Genomic DNA, 23,497 nt, shown 5'->3' on the forward strand with positions numbered 1-23,497 from the left:
ACGGTATACTACCATATAGTCAATCTGTGCAAGACCACTGTAAAAACTAACCTCTGGGAGGGTGGGTATAACTCAGTGGTAGAGTGCATGCTTAGTGCGCAAAGTCCTGGGTTCAACCCCCAGTACCTCAATTTAAAAAGTAAATTTAAATTTAAAAAAGTAAATAGAAAAAAGAATGCATTAAAAAAAAAGCAACCAATCTCTAACTATAATATTCTTGGCTGTTGATTATACTGCCTTCTGCCACTTTGATGCTTTTAAAAGAATAGTTTCCAATTTTCTTGTCTTGGTTTAAACATAAAGATTCATCTTATGCTGTGTACATTTTTAAAAAATTGTGGTGAAGTATATATAACATTAAATCTACCATTTTAGCCATTTTCAAGTGTAGCATTCAGTAGTATAAATATATTCACAGTGTTGTACAGCCATCACTAATGTCTGCTTCTAGAAGTTTTTCATCATCCTAAACAAAAATCATGTACCATTAAATAATATTTTACCATTTTACCCTCCTCCCAACCCCTGGTAACTTTTGTTCTACTCTCTGTATGAATTTGCCTATTGTTGGTACCTCATATAAGTGGGATAATCTAGTATTTGTCCTTTTGTGTGTGGCTTATTAACCTTAGCATAATGTTTAAGGTTCATACATGTTGTAGCATGTGTCAGAATTTCATTCCTTTTTATGGCTGAATAATAGTCCATTGTATGTATATCCTACATTTTGTATATTTATTTGCTTATGGACACTTGGGATTGCTTCCATCATTTAGCTATTATGAATAATGCTGCTGTGAACATTGCAAGTATCTGTTTGAATCTCTGCTTTCAGTTCTTTCAGGTCTATACTTAGGAGTGGGATTGCTGGATCATATAGTAATGTTTAACTTTTTAAAGAACCACCAAACTTTTCCACAGCAGTCATACCATCTCACATTCCCACTTGCAGTGCCTGAGGGCTTCAGTTTCTTCACATCCTTGCCAACACGGGTTATTTTCTTTTTTAATAATAACCATCCTAATGGATATAAAGTGGTATCTTATTTTGGTTTTGGCTTGCATTTCCCTAATGACTAATGATGTTGAGCATCTTCTCACGTACTTATTTGTTGTGTACATTTAAAAAATATAACTTCTAGTTTCTTGGTTGGCAAAGATGTGTTGGATGTAACTGTTGACTTGGCAACCACCTGCATTTCCCATTGATTTTTTTTTTAAACTAAATATGCTGATTTTTCCTCCTTTTTTTTTCTTTTTCTTTTTTAAGATGGCTCTGAGTAAATCAATGCATGCAAGGAATAGATACAAGGACAAACCTCCTGACTTTGCATATCTGGCATCCAAATATCCAGATTTTAAGCAGCATGTTCAGATAAATCTGAATGGAAGAGTGAGGTAGGTAACAGATGAAGAACTCTTGATACAGTGTTATTTTAGTGTAATCTGAATGGACACGATGTGGTGGAAAGCATACTGAACTGCCAGTAGACCTGAATACTGATCCTAGATATTTCCTTAAATTTCTCATCTGACTATGAACAAATCATTTAACCTCTCTGGGTTTCAGCTTTTTAACCTATAAAATGAAAAGGCTGGACCAGATGCTTTTAAGTTTCCTTCTGACTAAAAAAAATAAAAATTTTTTGCTGTCCAAATTATTACTTACCCAACAGAGATTCCAGAGTAACTGCTAGGATTGTGCTCTAAAACTTGACTAGCGAGGGTCTAAAGTCCTTATTTTAAATGTGTGTTTATTTTGGTCTGAGGTAGGGAAATAATAACAAGGACATCAAATCTGATTTCACAGAATTATTACTTAGGGTATCACTAGATTTAAGTTTAAAAGTTAATTATTAAAAATTAAGAAAGTAATAGTATGAGTACTTCAGGAAATGGCAAAGATTATGATAATGGTATGGGAATAACTGATGTTTTGTCATACCCTTGAGAAGGAAATCTTTGATTGCATCCCTAAATTCTATGTGAGTTACAGAGGGGATTGGAAATTTCAAGCCTGCCTGGGGAAAATGTGATTCACCTGTGGAGAGGAGAAAGCGCAGGTTTTGTGGAGAAGTGGGAAGGTCAGGAATAATAGGATCACTGGAGTTGAGGCATTTTGCTGACCTCATCCTTCCCCTGGCAGAATCCTTGTAGAAATGGAGACCTTAGGGCAGAACTTAACCTGGGAGCCAAGATACCCTAGAAATCATATAAAACTATATATACGTATATATATGTGTGTGTGTGTATATATATATTTATTTATTTGCATTCATTTTTCTGGGAGATAATCCTCAGTTTTCACCAGATTTTCAAAGAGATCCATGACCCCTACCAATACACAAAGGTTAAGTCAAATCCCTAGAATGGTGATTTCCAAGCTTTATTGTCTGTTCCACTCAGTAAAAAGTTGAGCACAGCTCCATATACGAATGCTTTAATTACTTACTCTGTTGCTGTGTTAAGCACATTAGAAAACAAACATTTGAAACTAGAAATGAAAAAATATTTAAGGGCGGAGGGTATAGCTCATGTAGTAGAGTGCGTGCTTAGCGTGCATGAGGTCCTGGGTTCAATCCCCAGTTCCTCATCTAAAACATAAATAAACAAATAAACCTCATTACCTCCTCCCCCAAAATAAAAACAAAAATAAAATTAAAAAAAATATATTTTTAAAAGAGTTCTAATACTTTCTTTGCGTACTCGAATCATATTTGACACCTGACTTTGAAGATCACCCCAGAGATACTGAATTGATATTTTTCTTTGTTTAGATCATCCCTACCATTGTTCTTAAATCTTTGCTTCATAGTTATGTATGTGGATGTTTATTTATCCTAGTAGCTTCAGAGCAGATAGTTTTATTATCTTTGTTTCCTCTCTATACATACTTTTGTATTTAATTATTTAATAAATATCTACTGATTAACCATTTTGTGCTAAGTTCTAGGAAAACCATAATAAACAAGAAAGACTTAGTCACTGCCATATTTGGAGTTTACACACTCCAGAAGGAGTGGGGGGAGTGGACAAATAAATAAGCAGTTAACCTTTCAGTGTGGCAGAACCTGTGGGATATATGGTGGAGTCACACAGAGGGAAAACCTGGTCCCAACTTTGGGATTTAGAGAATGATTTGAAACAAATGATGTCTTAGTTGTGTTCTGAAGGAGTCTGAGTTAACCAGGTAGAAAGAAGAGAGTTACAGGCAGAGGGAATAGTGTGTGCAGAGTCGTAGGGGGTACTGGAAAGGTTGAGAGCCTAGAATGTGGTGGACAAGTGACAGGAGATAAGACTTGGGAGGATTATGCTTGCAGTTCTTTATGAGGCCCAGTGAGGAGTTCAGAATTTATCTCAAGAACATGTGCAGAGAGTTGTGTCTTCAGACCCTTCCCTGTCCTTATCCACTACAGTTTTAAAGCAGAGGAATAACATGTTCAGAATTGTGTTTAGACAGATGTGTTCTAGGAGCATTGTGGAGCATGGATTGCAGGGTGAATTAAGACTGCAAGTAAGGGGACTAGGATGAAAATCGTTTCAGTGATCTAGATTAGACATATCTGTGGCCCAACTAGGTAGAGGGAGGAGGGAAAGAAATTATTGGATGAATCTGAGGGACATTCATGAATAGAACTAGCAGGACATGGTAGAAATTAAGTATGTGCCAAGTATGGTGTTTGGGATTATGATTTAGCAAGAAATTAGGTGATAACGCCATTTACTGAGGTAGGGAATAAGGGGGAATGAACTGATTTGGGGGAGATGATATTTTTAGAGATGGGCATGTTGAATCTGAGAAGTAGGGTATTTCATAGGCAATTTTTGAAGGGAAAGACACAGTGGTGATGTGGGATGGTGTTAGTGAAGGCCTTGAGTCTTTGAATTCTGAAGGATGAATAGAAGAGGGGAAAGAGTTCCAAGTACAGAGAACAGAATTTTGTGAAAAGCCTGGTAAGTTTGCAGAACTGCATGTAGATGGGGCTGAAGTGGGTATAGGATAACAGCTTAGGGAGTAAATACCAGGAGGTGAGACTGAAAGGAAAACAGAACAGGTCACAAAGAGCCTTTCACATCATGCAAATTAGAGGGGACTTGATGGCTTAGACTTTGAGGAACCAGAGGAAGATTTTTAAGATGGTTAGGATTTTTAAGATGGCTTAAGATTTTTTTTTTTTAATCACTCAGAGCAGACCAAACAGATCTGTTATCACAATATAATCTGAATGGTTTGAGGGGGTCTGGCAAGTAAAAGACATTCAATAAATATTTGTTGAATGCATGAGGATAATTACTCTATGAAGTATATCTATATGCCATTTACAGATGGCCTACCTAAAACAAAATCGCAGGGATGGGCAAAAATACACTAGACAAATGACAGTTCTCTCCAAATTAAAAAAAGTAAAATAGAAGGTAAAACCTTAAAATGGAAAAAGAAGGCTAGTTGATAAAAGAAATAATTTTCAGTGAAGATTTTAAAAAATGAAGACTTACGGCATTTTGAAAAAAAAAATTATATATATATATATATATATATATATATATATATATATAACATAGAAATAGCTTTTTTAAAGTGTTTGAGATAATTCAGAGACATTTCTCTTTGTATTTCCAACCAAAAAAATAAATAGAGAACACTGGCCTTAGGGACTTTCAGAGGATCTATGAATGTTTTGAAGACAACTAGATAAAAATACTGTTTGTGTATGTTCTTTTTCTTGGGGAGATAAGGTTTAAAGCTTTAACCTATCATTTAGAACTTCACTTTTAGAAGGGTTATTGACCCCATAAAGGTTAAATACTGCTGATAGCCTAAATAATATATGGGTTTGACTTAATGATATATTTTCAACTTTTTAATCTATGAATATGAATGCACATTCTTTTTAAATAGCTTGTACAGGCTTGTAACACTAATAAATGACTGAGCTGGAACTCTCCCTGGCTCAGTCTACTGCTTCCCTTATTTATTAAGAGTTATAAGTATCAGAAAGAAAAAGGATTACAGTTTTACAGGTGACTTGATTATTGTCTACCTGAAAAAAACATTTGAGAATCACTGAAAAATATTCAAATGACAAGATTGCTGAATAAAATATACATATAAATATTTTTAAAAATATATATCAATAAATAAGAGAAAATTGCTAGATTTCCAAATACTGGTTGGAAAATATAGTTGCAATAAAAGATCCCATCCACAGTAATGAAGAGGAATAGACAGAAACTTGGCAAAGAAATACGTAACTATGCAAAAGAATTAGTCTCAGAGGCCTAGGAGAACACAGCGAATCTAGGGACATAGTGTATTTCTGGATGGGGAGGCTCAATATAGTTAATATTGTTGATTCTTCCTCAAATCAAAATTCTGCTAACATTTTGGGGGAGAAAGTGACACAATGTTTCTTTAGTTCAAAGAAGAGATGTTCAAAGCAAATGTTATAAATAGGTGATGGAAAGGTGAAGTGGTGTAAACTTTCCCAGATGGGTCTTTAAATACATTGTGAAGTTAGAGTAATTAAAACACTAGTGTAGTATTGCCACAAGATGGGCCATCAATTTTCTGGCACAAAGTGGCATTCAAGTCTGTACAACATGTGCACATTAAATAGGGTGATTCCATCCTGCATTCTAATCAATAACGTACCTCCCAGAGGGAGTATAGAGTGGGCAGGGTGAATCTTCCTTTCTTAATCAGTCTTGACTCCTGTGTGTTTCTCATAATGTGAATGCCTCACAGTGCTATGAATGATTAAAGATTTTACGGTGTTATTTTTGACCATACTGGATTTTCACTTTATGTGCTTGCTTTAGAACCTGACTCCCAAGTAAGATACCACCCCACCATGTAAAGACTATAGTGTTGAATGAGGGCATTTCAGGTTAAGGGTGGAGGCAGACAGTAATGGATTTTTTTTTTTTGTAATAGATTTTTAATAGATGCAGTTGGGACAGTGTGGGGAAGGTGCATTAGATTCCCTTTCCTATATGTTATGCAAAATAAGTTCCTGATGTTTTAATGATTTAAATATATGTATATATATTTAAGCACTAGAAAAAAGTATACAGATGAACTGTGTATAACTTTGTGTGTAGGAATGGTTTTTCTAAGCATACTCCAAGGGTAGAATTCATAAAAGATGGATGGATTCAACTACATAAGAAGTAAAAACTTTTATATATCAAGAAATAATAAAAGATGACAACACAGTATAAATATTTACAGCATATAGCAAAGAATTAGCTCCCTTAATATAAAGAACTCTTAAAGACAATAAGAAAAAGGGGAAAACGTCGACAGATAAGGTTAAGGATGAAAATGAGCAATTCACAAAAGAATAAAGACAAATGGACAAAATTAGCAAAGATAAAATATACAGTATCCATCAATGGCAAAAATATAGTCACGTGGGCATAGTGATAAAATGCTGGTTGAAACTCAGCTTTGAAGGTTCTAAAAGGCATACTTAAATAATGTATGTTTGAGGATGTTTATCCCAAAGCTGTTTATAACAAGCAAAATTGGAAATAGTCTAAATATCCAAAATGTAGCTTCTTACAGTGTAATTCCATACGATGGAATACCACATAGCCTATAGCCTATAAAACATGACCATTTTGTTTCAGACTAAAACCAAAATATCTGTGCTGATATGCTGTGCATAGAAAAAGACTAAAAGTTACAAGCCTGATGTTCAAAGTGGTTGTTTTGTGACAGGCAAAAGTAATTTAAAAATTTTGCAAGGAAAAGCAAATTTATCTATAAAGGAATGGGAAGAAGGTGAGGCAAACTTGAGGAGAACCTGCTCTTATTTCTTTAAAGATGTGGGAGCAATATGAGCTTATCGATAGTTGGCAGTACAGCATGTTTAGGTATCTATGACAGAAGTAGATGAGAAGTACTTTTTTTTTTTTAGCATAAATGATCTACCTACTCCTAGACATCATCGCTGTTTTTACTTACTTAGGTAAGAGTTGTTGATGATTCTATACGTCGACAGAATGTTCTTTATTTAATTAAAAAAATGTTTTTAGGGAGAGACGGTAATTAGGTTGGTTGGTTGGTTGGTTTAATGGAGGTACTGGAGATAGAACACAGGGCCTCATGCATGCTAAGCATGTGCTCTACTGGTAGCACTTGAGCTATATTCTTCCCCCTCTAATGTTCTTTGTTTTTATTCTGGCTTTTTGTTTAACTCAAGAAGATATATGAAAAAGAATGGCCAAAATATAAACCCAGCTAATGATGGGAAAGGAATACCAGATAGCACATTGGATCTGAGGGGGAAGGGTATATAGCTCAGTGGTAGATAGAGTGCCTGCTTAGCATGCATGAGGTCCTGGGTTCAATTCCCAGTACCTCCATTAAAAATAAATAAATGAATCAATCAATAAACCTAATTCCCCACCACCACCAAAAAAAAAAAAGGAACATTAGACCAGAGATGGATTGAAGTGTCATTTATTTGCTCAGCCTTTGAATGCTCTCTTAAGGGAAGCAGGGTGTGGTGTGGAAAGAGGGGCACTTCTGAGTGAGTCATCCTAAGGACCCATCTTGAGGGTGCCACTTACCAGCTGTGAGGTTTTAGGTAATGTTCTTAGCTTTACTGAGACTGAATTTCTTTATCTAAAAAGGAGGGATAAAAATTCATACTGTGAATGGTGGTCATGAAGGTTAGCAGTAGGTATTCTTACTATTATTAAGCCAGGTATACTTGATAAGGTGTCGAGGATTGCTAGTGTGTGCTCTCTCTCTCTCTCTCTTTTTATGCCCTGCATCCGTCACTGCTTTGTTGTAATCATATTTGACCATTTCAATTAGGTTTTAGTTTGTGCTTTTTCACAGTAACCAGCCCCATAGGAACCTCCTGCAATTTACTTGAGCCCTGTCAGTTGTGTTTGAATAGAGTATGACACGTAACTGGTTTGTTTTTAAACTGAAGACCCAGTGTTGAAGGGCTTTGTCTTTGTGACTGTACCATTTTTAGCACTTCAGTGAAGCTCTAATGAATAGAAACCAATGTTGGAGTAAGGTCAGAAGGCTTCAGCCTTTGTTGTTACATCAGGTTCAGCCTCTACAGTGTTAGAATGATGGTCTCTTTGACCATAGTTGCAGAATGTATCTTTCCAAACTGCATCTATAATGGTAATACTGTATTCATTGGTAGCAAAGCCAGAGTCATCCTGGGGAAATCAGACATGAGCCTGTTCACAATGGGCTGTTCTGTTGTATGAAGCTGGATGTGTTAAACAAACAACAAAGACTGATGGAATAAATTGCTAATTTCCACGTGAGAGCTAATTTTAGTTCCTGTGCCTCCCTGTGCTCTCAGGAATGGGAATGAAAAAAAGATCTTGCCTGTGTTCAGGATTTTTAAATGTCCCAGGGTGCTAAAGTGACCTAGATATTTAACTGGTGAAGTCGCATGACTTCACTTTTGTCCTACAAAAAGATTTCCAACCCTCAGATTAGTGTATTGTCTTAGACGTAAGAAGACAAATACTTGTTTTGCTAACAAAGTCTAAGAACCAGCTCTTCATTGATTTTTCAGTTTATTTTCTTCAGTTAACTAGCTTCTGCTTGATGTCTTATGCTTTTTGGTGATTAGGATGTAGTTCCTTATTGATTACTTGTATGCTCTATTCCATCAAAGTAAGTACATTTTTCTAAATAATGAGAATTGTTTGTATAAACAATAACTGTTTGAAGGCTCTAAGAAAACATTATATTGCTGTTTCTCTTGCTCCAAGTGTTTCATGAAGCTATGTAATTAATGCTCAAGCTGTAGTACTATCTTTTGGTGATTGCTGTCACTGTGGGAAATATCCTGGTTTGGTCCAACAGCTCCTTTTCATGGAAAACAAATATTCTGGAGCCAAGGATCTGCCTTCTTTTTTTGAAAAAGGAATTTTTTAAAGTATACTAACATTATAGAATCCTTAATGGAAAAATTGCAGAATTGCAAAAAATCCTACCTATATTCATAATGGTACTGTTGCATACATAACAGAAAAAAGTCACTGTTATTCCACCCCAAAGATCAAATTACTTTGTATTCCTTTCTAAGCCCTGTCTTTATGCATATTTAGTGATTTTTGTGGTTGTAATTTTGATATAGGTACAATTAGAGAATTTTTTTTACCCCCACTTAAGATAAGCATTTTCCATATAGTTACACTTACTGTTGTTATGAAGGTGGTATTATGTAACATGTATTCAGATAATACAAAAATATATGAGAATGAAAGTCTCCATCCCCTACTCATCCACCCACCCATTTCCACGTCCTGAGGTGGTTCTGGCCCTTCCAGATTATTTTCTATGCATATTCACATACAGCATCTCTTTGTCTTGTTTTTATTTTATTTTTACAAGAATGTGATTTTAATGTATTTGTGTGCCTTTACTCAAAGTGTGTCTTTTTTTTAATTTAATATATCAAGGAACCCTCTTCATAAAAGACTATGTGGATCAACGCAGTCTTAACTGCTTTTCATGATTTCAGAGTATTCTCTTGTGTGGATGTATTATAACTTACTCAGCCAACTTCCTATTGACTACTTTTAGGTTGTTCCTAAATTTTCTGTAGTACAAAACTTAAATATATTTAACTTATATATATATTATAATTATATAATATATAGTTATATGTATATATTTAAGTCCAATATATTTTACTTTTTTTTTTTTTTTTAAGTCTCACTGCATTTAGGGTAAGTCACTGGGCTTTGCTAGAAAATTACAGTACTCTTAACTGTGCTTGGAAAGAACAAAGAAGTGTTTGGATGACTAAGTTTTTCTGCCCCGTCATTTGCTCTTTAGCTAGCATAGGGATCTGCATTTAAGAGATCAACTTGATTGGCCAAGGTTGGTTTCTTGTTATTTTGCAAGTAGGATTTTGGGTTCTTTGGCTAATTTAGGATTATCAATAATGGTCATTTACAACTGTTCCAGGATCTTTGTTTTTATATTGTATTACTATCTAATTGCTTGTTTGACCATGGAGAATGTTAAAGTTAAAAAAAAAAATCTTAAACTCAGTCATAGATAGCTATGAGTTAGTGGAAAGTACAACAAAAGACCATAGGTTTGGCTTTTGGTTCTGTTTGTCAACCTATTATTATTATTATTGCTATTATTATTATATTCTAATTCAATTAAATACTTCATCTGTACTTTGGATTCCATACCCTCCCCTCCCATTTCAAGAACCTTGCAGAGTCCAGTATTCCTTTTCTTAAATATTTAATCTCCCTCTGTCAACTGGCTTCTTCCTTTTGACTTTTTAAAAAATTGAGGTATAATTCACATATCATAAAATCACCATTTTATAGTGTACAATTCAATTGTTCTTAGTATGTTCACAAGGTTGTGCAAGTATCACCACTGTCTTACCCAAGGACATTTTCATCAGCCCAGAAGAAACCCTGTACCCATTAAGCAGTCACTCCCCACTACATTTTCTCCTGAACTCCTCGAAACCACTAATCTGCTTTCTGTATCTCCAGATTTGCATGTTTTTGGATATTTTTTATAAGTGGAATTATAATATGTGACCTTTGTGACTTTCCATTGACTTTTAAACATGTTTAAGTCATCCATTTAAAAATTAGTTAAAAAACAAAACAAAATGAAACCTCTCCAGCCTTAACACTTCTGCCCTATCTCTCTTTCCCTTGCATAACTCAGCTTTTTGAAGAATTATCTATTTTTACCGTCTCCATTTTTTTTCACACCATACTTAATCTTAAGCTCATTCCAGGATTGTTTCTAATTCCACCACTATGAAAACAGCTCCTGAAAAGGTCTCCATGGTCTCATGTCACTAAATCCGGTTTCAATTCTCAGTTGACTTCGAGAAGCAGGTTACTCTGCTGACACTCTTCTCCTTCATGGACACCCTGTACCCTTGGCTTCCTTGGCACCACACCACACTCTCCTGGTTTTCCTTCTGCCACCCTTTCCGTCTCCTTGTGTAACTTCCTCTGTAATGATTGAATATACAGTCCCTAAAGAATTCTTTGAGGCTTAGCGTTAAGCTCTTTTCTTTTCACTTTGTTTTTCCCCTTAAGTACTCTCATCCATGCCAGGGCCTCATTTGTTTGCAAATCTCATATACATTTGTTTCTTCAGACCGATTTTCTGGGCTCTATACCTAGAGATCTTGCTTAATCACTGTCTCTGCTGGAATGTCTCAGATACAGCTCATATTTATGATATTTCTCTGATTCGCTGCCAAGAGTTTTCAATTTCAGTGAATGGCACTGTCTATCCTGTTGAACAAGCCAGAACCCTGGAGACATATCTGAACACATCCTCCCTCACCTCCCACATCAGTCTGTCACCAAATCTGATAAACTTTCCTTCCTGAATATCTCTGAATTCTTTCACTTTTCCCTGTCTTTGCCACTGCCACCTTTATCCAGCCTCTTAACTCAAGATACAGCAGTAGCTTTCTAATTGGCATCTCTGCTTCCATTTTGGTCTGTTTTTATTTTGTACCAGACCTAAATCTTTAACATAGATGATTATCCTGGTGTGATTAATAGTTTGAACTTTCACTTTCAGAAGAGTCCTGGATTCAGTGATGAAATTATATGGTTGCCCTAATTATAAAGTCCTATGTAATCTGGCCTCTGTCTTCCTCTCCAGCCTCATCTTAATGCCTCATTCAGCATTTTGGACGCAGTGGCTGTCTCTCAGTACCCGGAATGCCCTCTAAGTTCTCTCCTGCCTGACGGTCTTTGTACCTGCTCTTCTCTTTACCTACGACCCTAGAATGCATGTTCCTTTCCTCCAGTTCCTTCCTTTTTAAATTTTTATTCTACTCTGAGTCCTCAGGGAAGTCTCTTCTGACCTTTCTAAAACAGTTCCACTTATTATGTAGATTTCCTAGCATTTTATATCTATCTTTTATAGCATTCATCACAGTGACAATTTTACATGTATTCAAATGATTCTTTTTTTTTTTTTTTGAGTAAAAGTAGATTTATTTAGAGAGATACATATTCCATAGACAGAGTATGGGCCATCTCAGAAGGCAAGAGAGAGAGCAGCCTCAGATGATTCTTGAATTATACCTACCCTCTACCAGACTGTCAGTGTCATGAAGTGAGAGATGATCTCTGTATTGCTTACTGCAGTATCCCCAGCATTTTCCACAATGTCTGGTATATTACTGACGTGTAATATCTATTGAGTGAATAAAGGAATGAATGCCAGCTATGACAACTTCTTAAAAATTTTAACCTATTTCATATAACTCAGTTGAGCAAAATAGTGTTCAAGGAGAGTGAAACATTTTTATACTTCATCTCTAAAAGTGTGGAGTAGCCAAGTACCCCAACTTTCCTTATAATTCCACTGTTTACAGTAGAGGTTGCCACCTGTCAGCCTGTTAGTTGTATAAAGCTTACAGTTGTTTATTGCCTACATAGATATTAAGAATCAGGGAAATTTTAAATAAAAATATGAGTGCTAGTTTTATTTGAAAATTTTAGAGATCTGGCAAAACGGAGCTGGCAAACTCACTTGACATTAATTACCGAGAACTGAGTGGTTACCATCCCCTTTGAAATGGTCATTTGTGTCATCTGGCATAGTGCTACTCGAAGTATGACCATTGGCCTGGCTGCTGGGCCAGACAGTGTTTGTTACTGTCCACAGAGGCAAGGAGCGTGTTTAGTTCAGCAGACATGCGTTTGGTTCATGTGTTGAGTAACATTCTGAGACAATCTCCATATCTTATCAGGGACTGGCATTTTGGGTTAGCACCTTGTAAATATTTGTGTTTGCAATTCCTGATTTTTAGTTTTATTCAAAATGCCAGTGCAAAATAACATTCAGAAATTGTAGGTTAGTAATTCTGTTAGTAGGTACTGCTCTTAGGTAATACTGTTCATCAAGTTTATTTTATAATATATTGAGGTTATTAAGTTTCTTTGACGGAAAAATTCTGAAATTTTATATTTCAGGTTTTAAGGCTTTGAACACAGACTTCACAATGGGATATATTCTTTCTATGTGCCTAGCAATTAAGCATAGTGATAGATTGGGCTACCGTTATAGAATAGAGATTGTAAGTTCATTTGAATGCTTTAGTGTGGTACTCAGATACGAACTTCTTTCCTGTATAAAAATTGACTATCATTGTCATTGAAGGAAGTGGAGTTGGCCCATCTTTTTTGAACACTTGACAGATTTCAAAGGAGTAAAATACAATATTCTTGTTAGAATTAAAAATAAAGTTTTTACAGATTAATACCTTTTTATTACTACATCATTTATCCTGTTGAACCTGAGTTTGTATTGCTTCTAACTGAGGGAGAAATACAAAGGCAGTGCTAGCCTTTTTTTTTTTAATGTGAAAATTGATTGAGGCAATTGCTGTGCTATTGAGTGAAGCAGAACTGTGTTCATGCTTGCTTGCCCATGGATTAAGTCTCTTTAATCAGCCCCCACAAATGACAAAATTAATATATATCTAACTCTGATGTCTAGGAATAGACTTAATATCTCTTTAAATAGGCTTAATATATTTTAATGAGACTTTTTATTGCTAACATATATTTATGTAATAAACTCCCACTTTCCCTGTTTTACAGAAACTGGTCGTCTTTAAAACATCTCCACCTATATGTAAAGTCAGTCAGCTTTGAAGTTATTGTCCTCTTGGTTTTGCTCCAGCGTTTTGTATTTCCGACAGTTGCTTTACAGTTGCTTCTTCATCTCGTTTAATGCTTTTCCCACCTCTCAAAATTTAAGATTATCTATTGTAAGGTTATGATTGCTGTTTTCTTTTTTACTTACAGTTGACCGGTGTACTTTTGTTTAAGCTTTCATTTTCAATCTTTAGGTCATTTTGTTTTAGGCATAGTTTTTGTTTACAGCAAAGTTTATTGTAGTTGGTTTTGGCTTTATGATCCTATCTGAGAGTCTTACGAGTTTACTATTTACATTCATTTATTTCATATTTGTTTTTATGTTGTACTTTGTTTTGATTCTTTTTTTCCTGTACACTGTGTGATCTGGTTTTCACCTCCCTTTCCTTTACCACCTGATTTTATTTGATTATTTCTCTTAATTTTTCTGGTATTTACATTCTTAAATGTATACTTGTCTCTCTGCTAATTAATTTATCAGTTTTAGATGAAATCTTTTGATTCTGTGCATAAAAGCTGAGGAAATAATGTACCTTTTCCTTTCCTGTTTCTCCTCCTGAATTTTAATTATGTGTAATATTATCATGATTTATAGACATTTACATTTTATTATGTAGCCACAACTCACAAGTGTTTTAATCTTGCTCACTGGTTAAAACAGCGTCAATGCTCACTGCTAGTCCTTTTGCTATAGTTTCTTCACTTGTCTCTGGATTGGGTGAACTTTTTCCACTGGGGATTTTTTCACAAAGGGATCATGGGAACTATTCCTTGAGTTCCTGTGTGCTCAGAAATGTTTATCTGTTGTAATTATACTGGAAGTACAATTTGTCCTAGTACAGAATGGTTGCATAACATGCTTTTTTCCCCCCTAATCGCTTTGTAGTCAGTGTTCTTTTGTCTTCTGCTATTAAATAGTGCTGTGTGGAAGTCTCCTGCCCCACCTCTCTACAGTAGGTGATTTAACATTTTTGCCTAGATGTCTAAAGGATTTTTTTCTCTTAATGCTTGAAGTCTAGTTCCTTCTTTAGGATATGTGTTGGTGTTGCTAATTTTAAATTGGTTTTTCTAGGGACACAGTGAGTCTTTAAATTTTGGAAAACTATCTTGAATTATGTCTTTAAATATTTCTTTGTTCTGTTCCTTTGATTATTTTATTCAGGAACACCAATTATATGTATGCAGAGTCTCTATTATCTGTCTCTCATATTTGTTCTTTCTCATTTTTTTTAACATCTTGTTCATTTTCATTTCATTTATTTATTGAGATACAGTTCACACACTATAAAATTCACCCTTTTAAAATTGTGTAATTCAGTGGGTTTTAGTATAATGACAAGATTGTGTACTCACCTCCACTATCTATTCCTGAATTCCATCTCATTTTGTGTGCTTTTTAAAGTCTTCTTTGTCCTTTTTATCCTTCTCATTGTGTCACTGAAGCATATGACATTAGTTTGTCCCATGATTAGTGGTGTTAACTTTGATCACCTTAACTTTGGTCAGGGGTGATATTCAGCAGATTTCTTCATTGGAGAGTTAATATTTTTTCCTTTGTAATTGATCATTTGTAGGGAGATACTTTGAGACTATGTAAATATTATGTTTCTCATCAAACTGTTACCTACTATTTTTAGCATCCATTGATGATTCTTAATTGAAATAATTATTAGCACGGTGATTGCCAAGTGTAATTTTCTACCTTCTTCGTTACTTCTGCATTTGTTGTCATTCTACTATAAGAGCTATCCTTTCTCCCCCATTTATTTATCTGTTTATATAAGTATGGAGTCATATATTCTTCTTTTATTCTATGGATTATAATCCCTTGCTAACATTCTTCATTCAGATTGCCCCAGATTTGGCCAGTAAAAGCCTCTTAAAGCTGGTCAGTGTCCTTTTGACATGCTCATCGCAATGGAAGGCATTGCTTCTAGGCTTTCATTGTATCTCTTGAGATTCCAATATAATTGTCCTCTTTCTGTTTGCTGTAGATTATATTAAAGTTTCATTCGTAATCTCTCTCTTCCAATTTTTACTCTATAAATTAGTGCTCTGAAGCATTCTTAAAGGTTCCAAGAAACCGTTACATTCAAGTATAGAGTGAAATTTTTTGTATGGAGTACAGACAAATTTGTATTCCTGAAATCTAATCCTGCCCATCATTAGTCTCTTCACAACTTCTTTTACTATTGAAGTTGTACTTTTCTAAATGATCTTTTTAAAGAGTAAGTTATGTCATCTAACAACCACTAGTTGTATATTCCTTAGTACATGTTCAATAGTGTTGCTTTTAAGTATAATTAATATCAAGTAGCAGAATAATAAAGAATTTGTTATGGGGTCATAATGGAGGATAATGAAAATGTTAACTGTTTGGTTATTCTATCTGTCTTTCCTAATTCTCTTTGTCTCTATTATTTGCTCTACAAATATTTTAAGTGTCCACCATTGTACTAGTTTATAGTATTCTTCATATAGCCATAAAATTTTACTTAGAAGCCTCCTTAGATAATTGTGTCCAGTCTCTTAATTTTGCAGATGGAGGAACTGAGACGTAAGAACTAGAGTGACTCTTAAGTCCATGGCCAGTTGATTGCACAGCCAAGATTACAGTCCAAGTTTCTAAACTCCTGTACTAGAATGTTTTTGCTGTGGGTGCTGGAGGAACTTGGGTCCATGGTACCTACCTGAAGTGTCCATGGTAGCCAGATGGATAGAGCACCCTTCCTTCAGCACCCTTCCTTCTATCTTGGCACTCAGGCATCTGGACATTGAAATTTTCAGAATGATCGGTCATTTAATAATCAGGAAGGGAACAGAGAGGAAGGCAGGGCAGATGAGAAGTTACTTGAGGATAGCCAGCTGTCTGACCATTCAACTTTAGGCCAGAATTCTGAGCAGACACTTTCAGGCTCCTCTGATCTTTTGTAATTCAGTCACGTCTGCTGGCCTTCTGCTGTCCCTTTTCATCGCCCCATTTATAAATAAGATCAGTTGGTTTTCTTTTTAAGACTTTCAGTTTAGCAGCATTTTAACACCAAAATAGTTACATTGATACAAATTTCTCAAAAAAATGAAGCATAAATATATCATTTGATATATTCCTACGTATCTGCTCAAGAGAAATGAAAGCATCCATGTGAAGAGTTGTATGTGGATAGTTATAGCAGCTTTGTTCATGATAGCCAAAAAGTAGAAACAATCCAAATGGCCATCAAGTGGGGATTGGAGAAACAAAACACAAATGTGGTTATCCATACAATGGAGTATTATTCAGCCATAAAAAGGAATAAAGTACTGATACATGCTGTATCATGGATGAACCTCACAAACTGCTGAGTGAAAGAATTCAAGACACAAAGACCATGTATCATATGATTCATTTGTATGAAATATCCACAAAAGGCGTATCTGTGGAGATAGAAGGTACATTAGTGGTTGCCTAGAGCTGAGGGTGGAAACGAGGAATGACTTACAAGTGGCACAAGGTTTCTTTTTGGGAGTGATGCAAGTATTCTAAAATTGGATCATGGTGATGGTTGCACAATCTGAATTTACTAAAAACTATTGAATTGTGTGCTTACAGGTAAATTTATAGTATGTAAAGTATTCCTCGGGAAACCTGTTAAAATAGTCACATTTAAAATTTGATGTTTGTAATATTTGTTATATTTAAAAGTATGTTATCCTGTTTTAAACATTTTATACTGCTTTCTTTCCACTTCTAAGTATGATTTTCAAAGAATGCTACCATCAAATCATGTTAATTGATAGCAGTAAAAATAGCCAGCATTTGAAAAACAGTTACTATGAGTAGGCATTATGCTAGTACTTTGCACAAATTGTCTCACAGCAACACTACATATAAGTATTACTGTCCCCATTTTACAGCTGAGGAAACAGTCTCATAGAGGCTAAATAACATGTCCAAAGTCATGTAACAAAGTAAGGAGACAGGCAGGAACTGGAACAGAGGCGCTCTTGTCCTCTGTTACATACATGAAGATGCAATATTTTATATGGTGGAAATTTATGCTGCCTTTCATATACTGTGACTATTAGATATCCATGTGTATATGCCACTGCACTGAGTGCTCTACATAACTATTTATGTGTGATCTCCTAGGAAATCCAAATGGGTGTTTTGTACTGCCTGGTTGCCATAGAGCTGGTACAGCACAGCGAATCTTACTAATCAGTATTACTTCTTTTTCTCCACCCCTCAGTCTTAATTTTAAGGACCCTGAAGCAGTCAGAGCTCTGACTTGTACTCTCCTAAGGGAAGATTTTGGACTTTCTATTGATATTCCGTTGGAGAGACTAATTCCCACGGTTCCCTTGAGACTCAACTATATTCATTGGGTAGAAGATCTGATCGGTCATCAGGACTCTGACAAAAGTACTCTCCGAAGAGGAATTGACATAGGTATATGGTTTTAAATTCTTTTTTGCCTAAACATAAGTTTCATAAATTTTACAAGGTCTTTGCAAATTTTTTGAAAACCTCTGGGTATTTGTTGTGTGAAAGAAGCTGGCTACAGATACCACTGTTCTAGTTTGCTACCCCAGGGCTTTTCTGCTGTTAGTTCCTCTTGAGAAGGGATTGTCAGCACCAAACAGGGAACAAGGGGGTAAAAGAAGCGCAGAATGAAGATGAGGCTCTTGTTTGCCTACCTTTTCAAATTACCATGTTGATGTAACATGTGTCTGTTGGGCATTATTTTTACTCTTAATTATTTAGTATTACTACAGTAGTCCTGATATTGGGATTTTGTGGTGATGGGCATTTAATAAAAGATTATGTGGGCCTGAATACTTTTAGGAATCTCTTAGATGATTGTTTATAGAGAATATTTAATCTAAAATTAAAGGGAAGAAAAAAGGCATCGAGTTAAAATATAATGTTCTCTTAATTGTAAACTTTACAATGGAAAAGACTGTCCAGTTTGATTCATTTGGGAAAATAGAGAAACAGAAGGAAATGAAGCCAGGGTATGTTTTGTGATTATAAATGTATTGTATGTTTGTTATAGCCAATGTTTTCATTTGATAGGATTTAACATTTTTTAATATTTTGGCCTTTACTAGTCCTTTATAGAAAGATTGAAGAATTGAATTAAAAACTCTGTGGGTTCTGTTTCTAAATATAGTATAGTTAATAGGAAATACACTTTCTAGACAGTAGTAAATGTTCAGCTTTGACATCTGCATGCATTTTCAGTCCTCATCAGACATGACCTTTTCAGCAGCATTTATTGACCCCTTCTTTCTTCTTTGTGCTCTCCTCCTTTGGTTTCCACGACACCAGACTCCTCTGGTTTTCCTTTTTTGTTTCCAGTCACTCTTCTCCCCTCTTCAGGCTTACTTTCCTGTATCTGGCCATTCAATGTTGAGAATCCCTAAACCGCTGTCTTTAACCCTTTTCTTATTCAGCACCCTACCTCTAGGCAATTTCGTTTATATCTATGACTTTATTTTCCACCTCCTATACCTATAAATTATGTATTCCTCCAACTCAGATTACTTTTCTTGAGCTCTAGTCCCAAATGTATGAGAAACTTGGATATCTCAGAAACATCTCAGACTTTGTGGCATCCAAGACCAAAGTCATACATTGTTTCTTCCTAATCTTGGGACTTTTCTGTCATCCTTGATACTTACTTCTCTCCATTCTCACTGACAGTGCCTATTACCATTTTCTGTTTTTCTCACTTAAATATTTCCTTTTTTTCTTTTTCTTTTTTTAAACAAATTTGGTTTAATTTATCTGTTTATTTTTAAAGAAGGTACTGGAGATTGAACCCAGGACCTTGTGCATGCTAAGCATGCCCACTACCACTGAGCTATACCCTTACCCACACTTAAATATTTCTTAAATCATCTGCTTTCTCCATCTTAGTTGCCACCATCCCAGTCCAAGTCACCATCATCTCTCTGTCTACAGAACAGCTTCTCAGCTACTCTGTCCTCATCTACTCTGTTGCGTCTCCATTCCATTCTCCAGAAGGTATTTAAAGGCCTATATCTGATCACATCTTTACCACTTTAATGGCTTCCTATTGCTTCTGGGGTAAACACCCAAAACCTTGACTAGTTTTATTAAAATTTCCTTTGTCTGGTTCCTGCCCTCTAGTTCTGTCTAAGCCTCATTTTGTATTATTCTCTCCCTTGTTTTCTGCACTTTTCTTTAGTTCTTCTAATAGGACATTATGATTCCAGGCCTTTATACATGTTGCTCCCTCTACCTGGAACTTCCTTACCTTTACCTCATTAGTTCTCATTTATACTGTAGCTGTTAACTCAAGCCTTTTCTCAAGAAAGCCTTCTCTGACCTTCCAGCATAAGACAGGTTCCTTGAATATGAGCTTTAGAAAACCATGCTTCTTCCTTCCTGGCATTTTTTTAGTTTTTAACTACACATTCACTTGCCTGATTGATTAATATCTTTCTCTGCCCTAGATTGCAAAGTGTAGAGCATGTTACTTTTTTGCTTACCATGAAATCCCAAGGCCTAGCAAAATTTCTGGCACACAGTAGGTGTTCAGTAAATGACTTATTGAATGTTGATGGCTAAGTACATCATTCTTTCAACATTCAAAATTTTGAACACCCCATATGAGATAAACACTATGTAAAAATAATGAAGTTTGACAAGTTTCTTTTCTTTTATATTCATGGCAGAAGATTGGCTGATGGGTTATAGAAAGCTTAAAAAGCTTGAGAGCCTATTTGGTACTAATTTATTTTAATTATGCCCCAAACCCTTCTAAAATAACACTTGGGGATATAGGAGGTTAATGGATTTTAGCTCTTCACAAGGGGCACTCTTGCTGAAATCACATTCATTCTAATTAGGGTTTTTATATAAATTCTTCCCCCAGACTCCCATCAGTTTGCTCTAATTCTATGATTATACACTTTCCATTTTTATTTATCATTACAAGGATTATTACCCATTTTAAAATGTCATTTAGCTTTCTGAGGGGATTAGGGTGCTAGAATGCAAGTCTTTAGGTCTTAAGAATTAATAAACGATATTTTTGGCAGAGGACAGTTCTTTTATCTACGTTTATTACCCTGGTGGCACCTCATCTTTGGGCAGCTGGAGGAAAGTGTCTTTTTTCTTTTTCCTTTTAAGTGAACTGAAGTAGGAAGAGAGGGGCGGTTGTGTGAGAATGAAGGTCCTGGGATCTGGTCTGGATTTTTTTCCTACAGAGCTGCAAGTGCTACTTTAATTCCCTTATTCTGGATAACTAGCTGACCAGAATGGCTCGCAGGGGCTAAGTGACTGTAGCCTCTGCGAGGAACTTGAGTACCCCTTCCCACACCTTCCCTCACCACCCCTGCATCCCTAAGGAGTTGTTCGCCCAGCAGCATCAGGGCCAGGATGCTGTGATGGGAAGTGTAGCAATCACTGTGACTGGCTGAGAGCTTTAATGTTCTGGCCATCAGCTGTTGTCATGTCTTTTACTAGCTTGTTCAGGGTGCTTAATGAGGAAGCAGTCCTGGCTTTCCTCTGGGTTAGGAGTGTCTGTGGCCTCTAGCTCTTCCTGCCAGATCCTTAGAAGTCTAGACAGTACCAAGATGTGGTCAGTGGAAAGTGGGCCTGCAGTGGCTGGTATGGGTTGACTACTGTGAGCCTCCAAGAAAAACACCGGCTTTTCTTCTCTTGAGTGTGCTCTTGAGGATCTTATTGGCCAAGATCAGTTAATGGTCATAAGAGCAATTATTTGTGGTTAGTATATAGTCTGGTCTATGATTAGAGGTTTTGTGTGCAAGTTTGGGATCAAATCTTAGTTGTCAGAGAAATATTTGCCTGGAGCATTTGCCTTTTAATGTCTCACTAGAAACCATGGTGGGACAAGCCAATGACTGGTGGATCTGGATCAAATGTTTTTCCATGTCTTCACATCTAAGAAATGAATTCTCTCTTTATTTTTTAGGGTTTTTTTGTTTTTGTTTTTACTTCTGATTTCTTTCAAGTAATGACTTACAGATAGATATATGGGATGGTTTAATATAATAAAAATGTTATATCCTCTGTATTTTTTTGCATTTATAAGATAGGATGTATGCATTGATCTATTTTAAGATATTACTGTGGCAAAATTGTAGAATAGATAAACAAGATTACACTGTATAGCACAGGGAAATATACATAAAATCTTATGGTAGCTCACAGAGAAAAAATGTGACAATGAATATATATATGTTCATGTATAACTGAAAAATTGTGCTCTACACTGGAATTTGACACAACATTGTAAAATGATTATAAATCAATAATCAATTAAAAAAAAGACTAAAGGCAGCATAATCATATATACTCCTGTTAAAAAATAAAAGATGTTACTGTGGTGTTTTAAATATAAAACCGATTTCTTTAAAGAAAATCAAGTTTTGTGAGAGATTTAAACTGAAGACTTTTTATAAAGTAAAATAAATTGCTTTGACAATATTCAGTTAATCAGTCATGTACTCCTTCATCACCAGCCAGTTATGCATAATTCATTTTATATACAGCATACAAAGAGGACAGCAAGGGTTTGTCCTCTAGGAAATTTGAATCTAATGAGGTAAGACTAACAAAGCCACAATATGTGGATAATCAGTACCAGCTTGTGATTTAAGCTGTTAAGGCTATAAGAATTCTAAGAAGAGGAGAGAGGTGTTTTTGCTTATTGTCCTCACCTCAGTTTCAGGTATGTGCTGTGTGTTTTGAATTCTTGTTTTACTAGGGACTGGGGCATCCTGCATCTATCCTTTACTTGGAACAACCTTAAATGGCTGGTATTTCCTTGCAACAGAAGTAGATGATATGTGCTTCAACTATGCAAAGAAGAATGTGGAGCAGAATAACTTATCTGATCTTATAAAAGGTTAGCTTTTCAAAATAAATATCCCTTTCAAGCTTCGTTTATTAACCTTTCTAATTTAACACATCTCATTGTCTTTTGCTTTAATATACATACTTTGGTAATTAAAAAATATCTGGTACATTGTAACTGGGTTTGCAGCTTTGTTATTAGAATTAACTCAGAAAGAAACAGAGTAAACCCAGTCGATCCTCATAATTTGTGGATTCTGTGTTTGTGAATTTGCCTACTTGCTAAAGTTTGCTTACTTGGGGCTATTTTTAGCTCCCAAATCAATGCTTGTGGTCCTTTTGTGGTCATTCACAGACACGTGCAAAGCAGCAAAAAATTTCAGTCACCCAACATGCGTGTTTGCAGCTGAAGTTGAACAAGGCAATGCCCTGCTGTCTTTTTTCAGCTCTCACACTAAATAAGTGTTCTTTTCATGGTCTATTTAGTACCACTTTTTTTTCCCACTGCTTTTTCCTGGTGATTTTACTGTTTATAATAGCCCCTAAACATAGTGCTTAAGTACTATTTAGAGTTCCTCAGTACAAGAAGGCTGTGATGTGCCTTACAGAGAAAATGCATGCGTCAGGTAAGTTTCATTCAGGCATGTTATAGTATTGCTGGCCATGAGTTCAATGTTGATGAATCAGTAATGTATATTAAATAAGATGTCTTTAAACAAAAATAAATAAAACAAGGGTATATATTGATCAGTTGATGGAAATGTTGTGACCAGAGGCTCAAATTTCCCTAACCCTGTATTTCTCTTAGGAGCCAGTGGTTCAGCATACAGTAATCCAGTGTTTGTGGTGACTTTATAGAACACAACTACTGCGAATAATGAGAATCAACTGTATATAAAGTAACCTAGTCACCAAGATTTTAAAAGAAAGGAAATCCTACTGTTGGTTTAACTATATCATCTTTTTTACTTCAGTACATGAAACTGTGCTACAAATAGT

General features: G+C 35.5%; 1 protein-coding gene across 3 annotated transcripts in view; it reads left to right on the forward strand.

Moving 5' to 3' along the window:
• Positions 1-23,497, forward strand: part of METTL16 (methyltransferase like 16) — a 61,807-nt gene that overhangs the window by 3,173 nt on the left and 35,137 nt on the right. The window contains exons 2-4 of one of the 3 annotated variants that reach the window (XM_006185003.3): positions 1,271-1,398; positions 17,898-18,097; positions 22,410-22,550. In XM_006185003.3, coding sequence (XP_006185065.1) covers positions 1,271-1,398; positions 17,898-18,097; positions 22,410-22,550 — 469 coding nt within the window. Of the gene's footprint in view, positions 1-1,270; positions 1,399-17,897; positions 18,098-22,373; positions 22,551-23,497 lie in introns of those variants that run through there. The other 2 variants (XM_032457451.1, XM_032457452.1) reach the window with 2 other exon arrangements.

The sequence above is a fragment of the Camelus ferus genome, chromosome 16 (assembly GCF_009834535.1).
Source record: "Camelus ferus isolate YT-003-E chromosome 16, BCGSAC_Cfer_1.0, whole genome shotgun sequence".
Lineage (NCBI taxonomy): Eukaryota > Metazoa > Chordata > Mammalia > Artiodactyla > Camelidae > Camelus > Camelus ferus.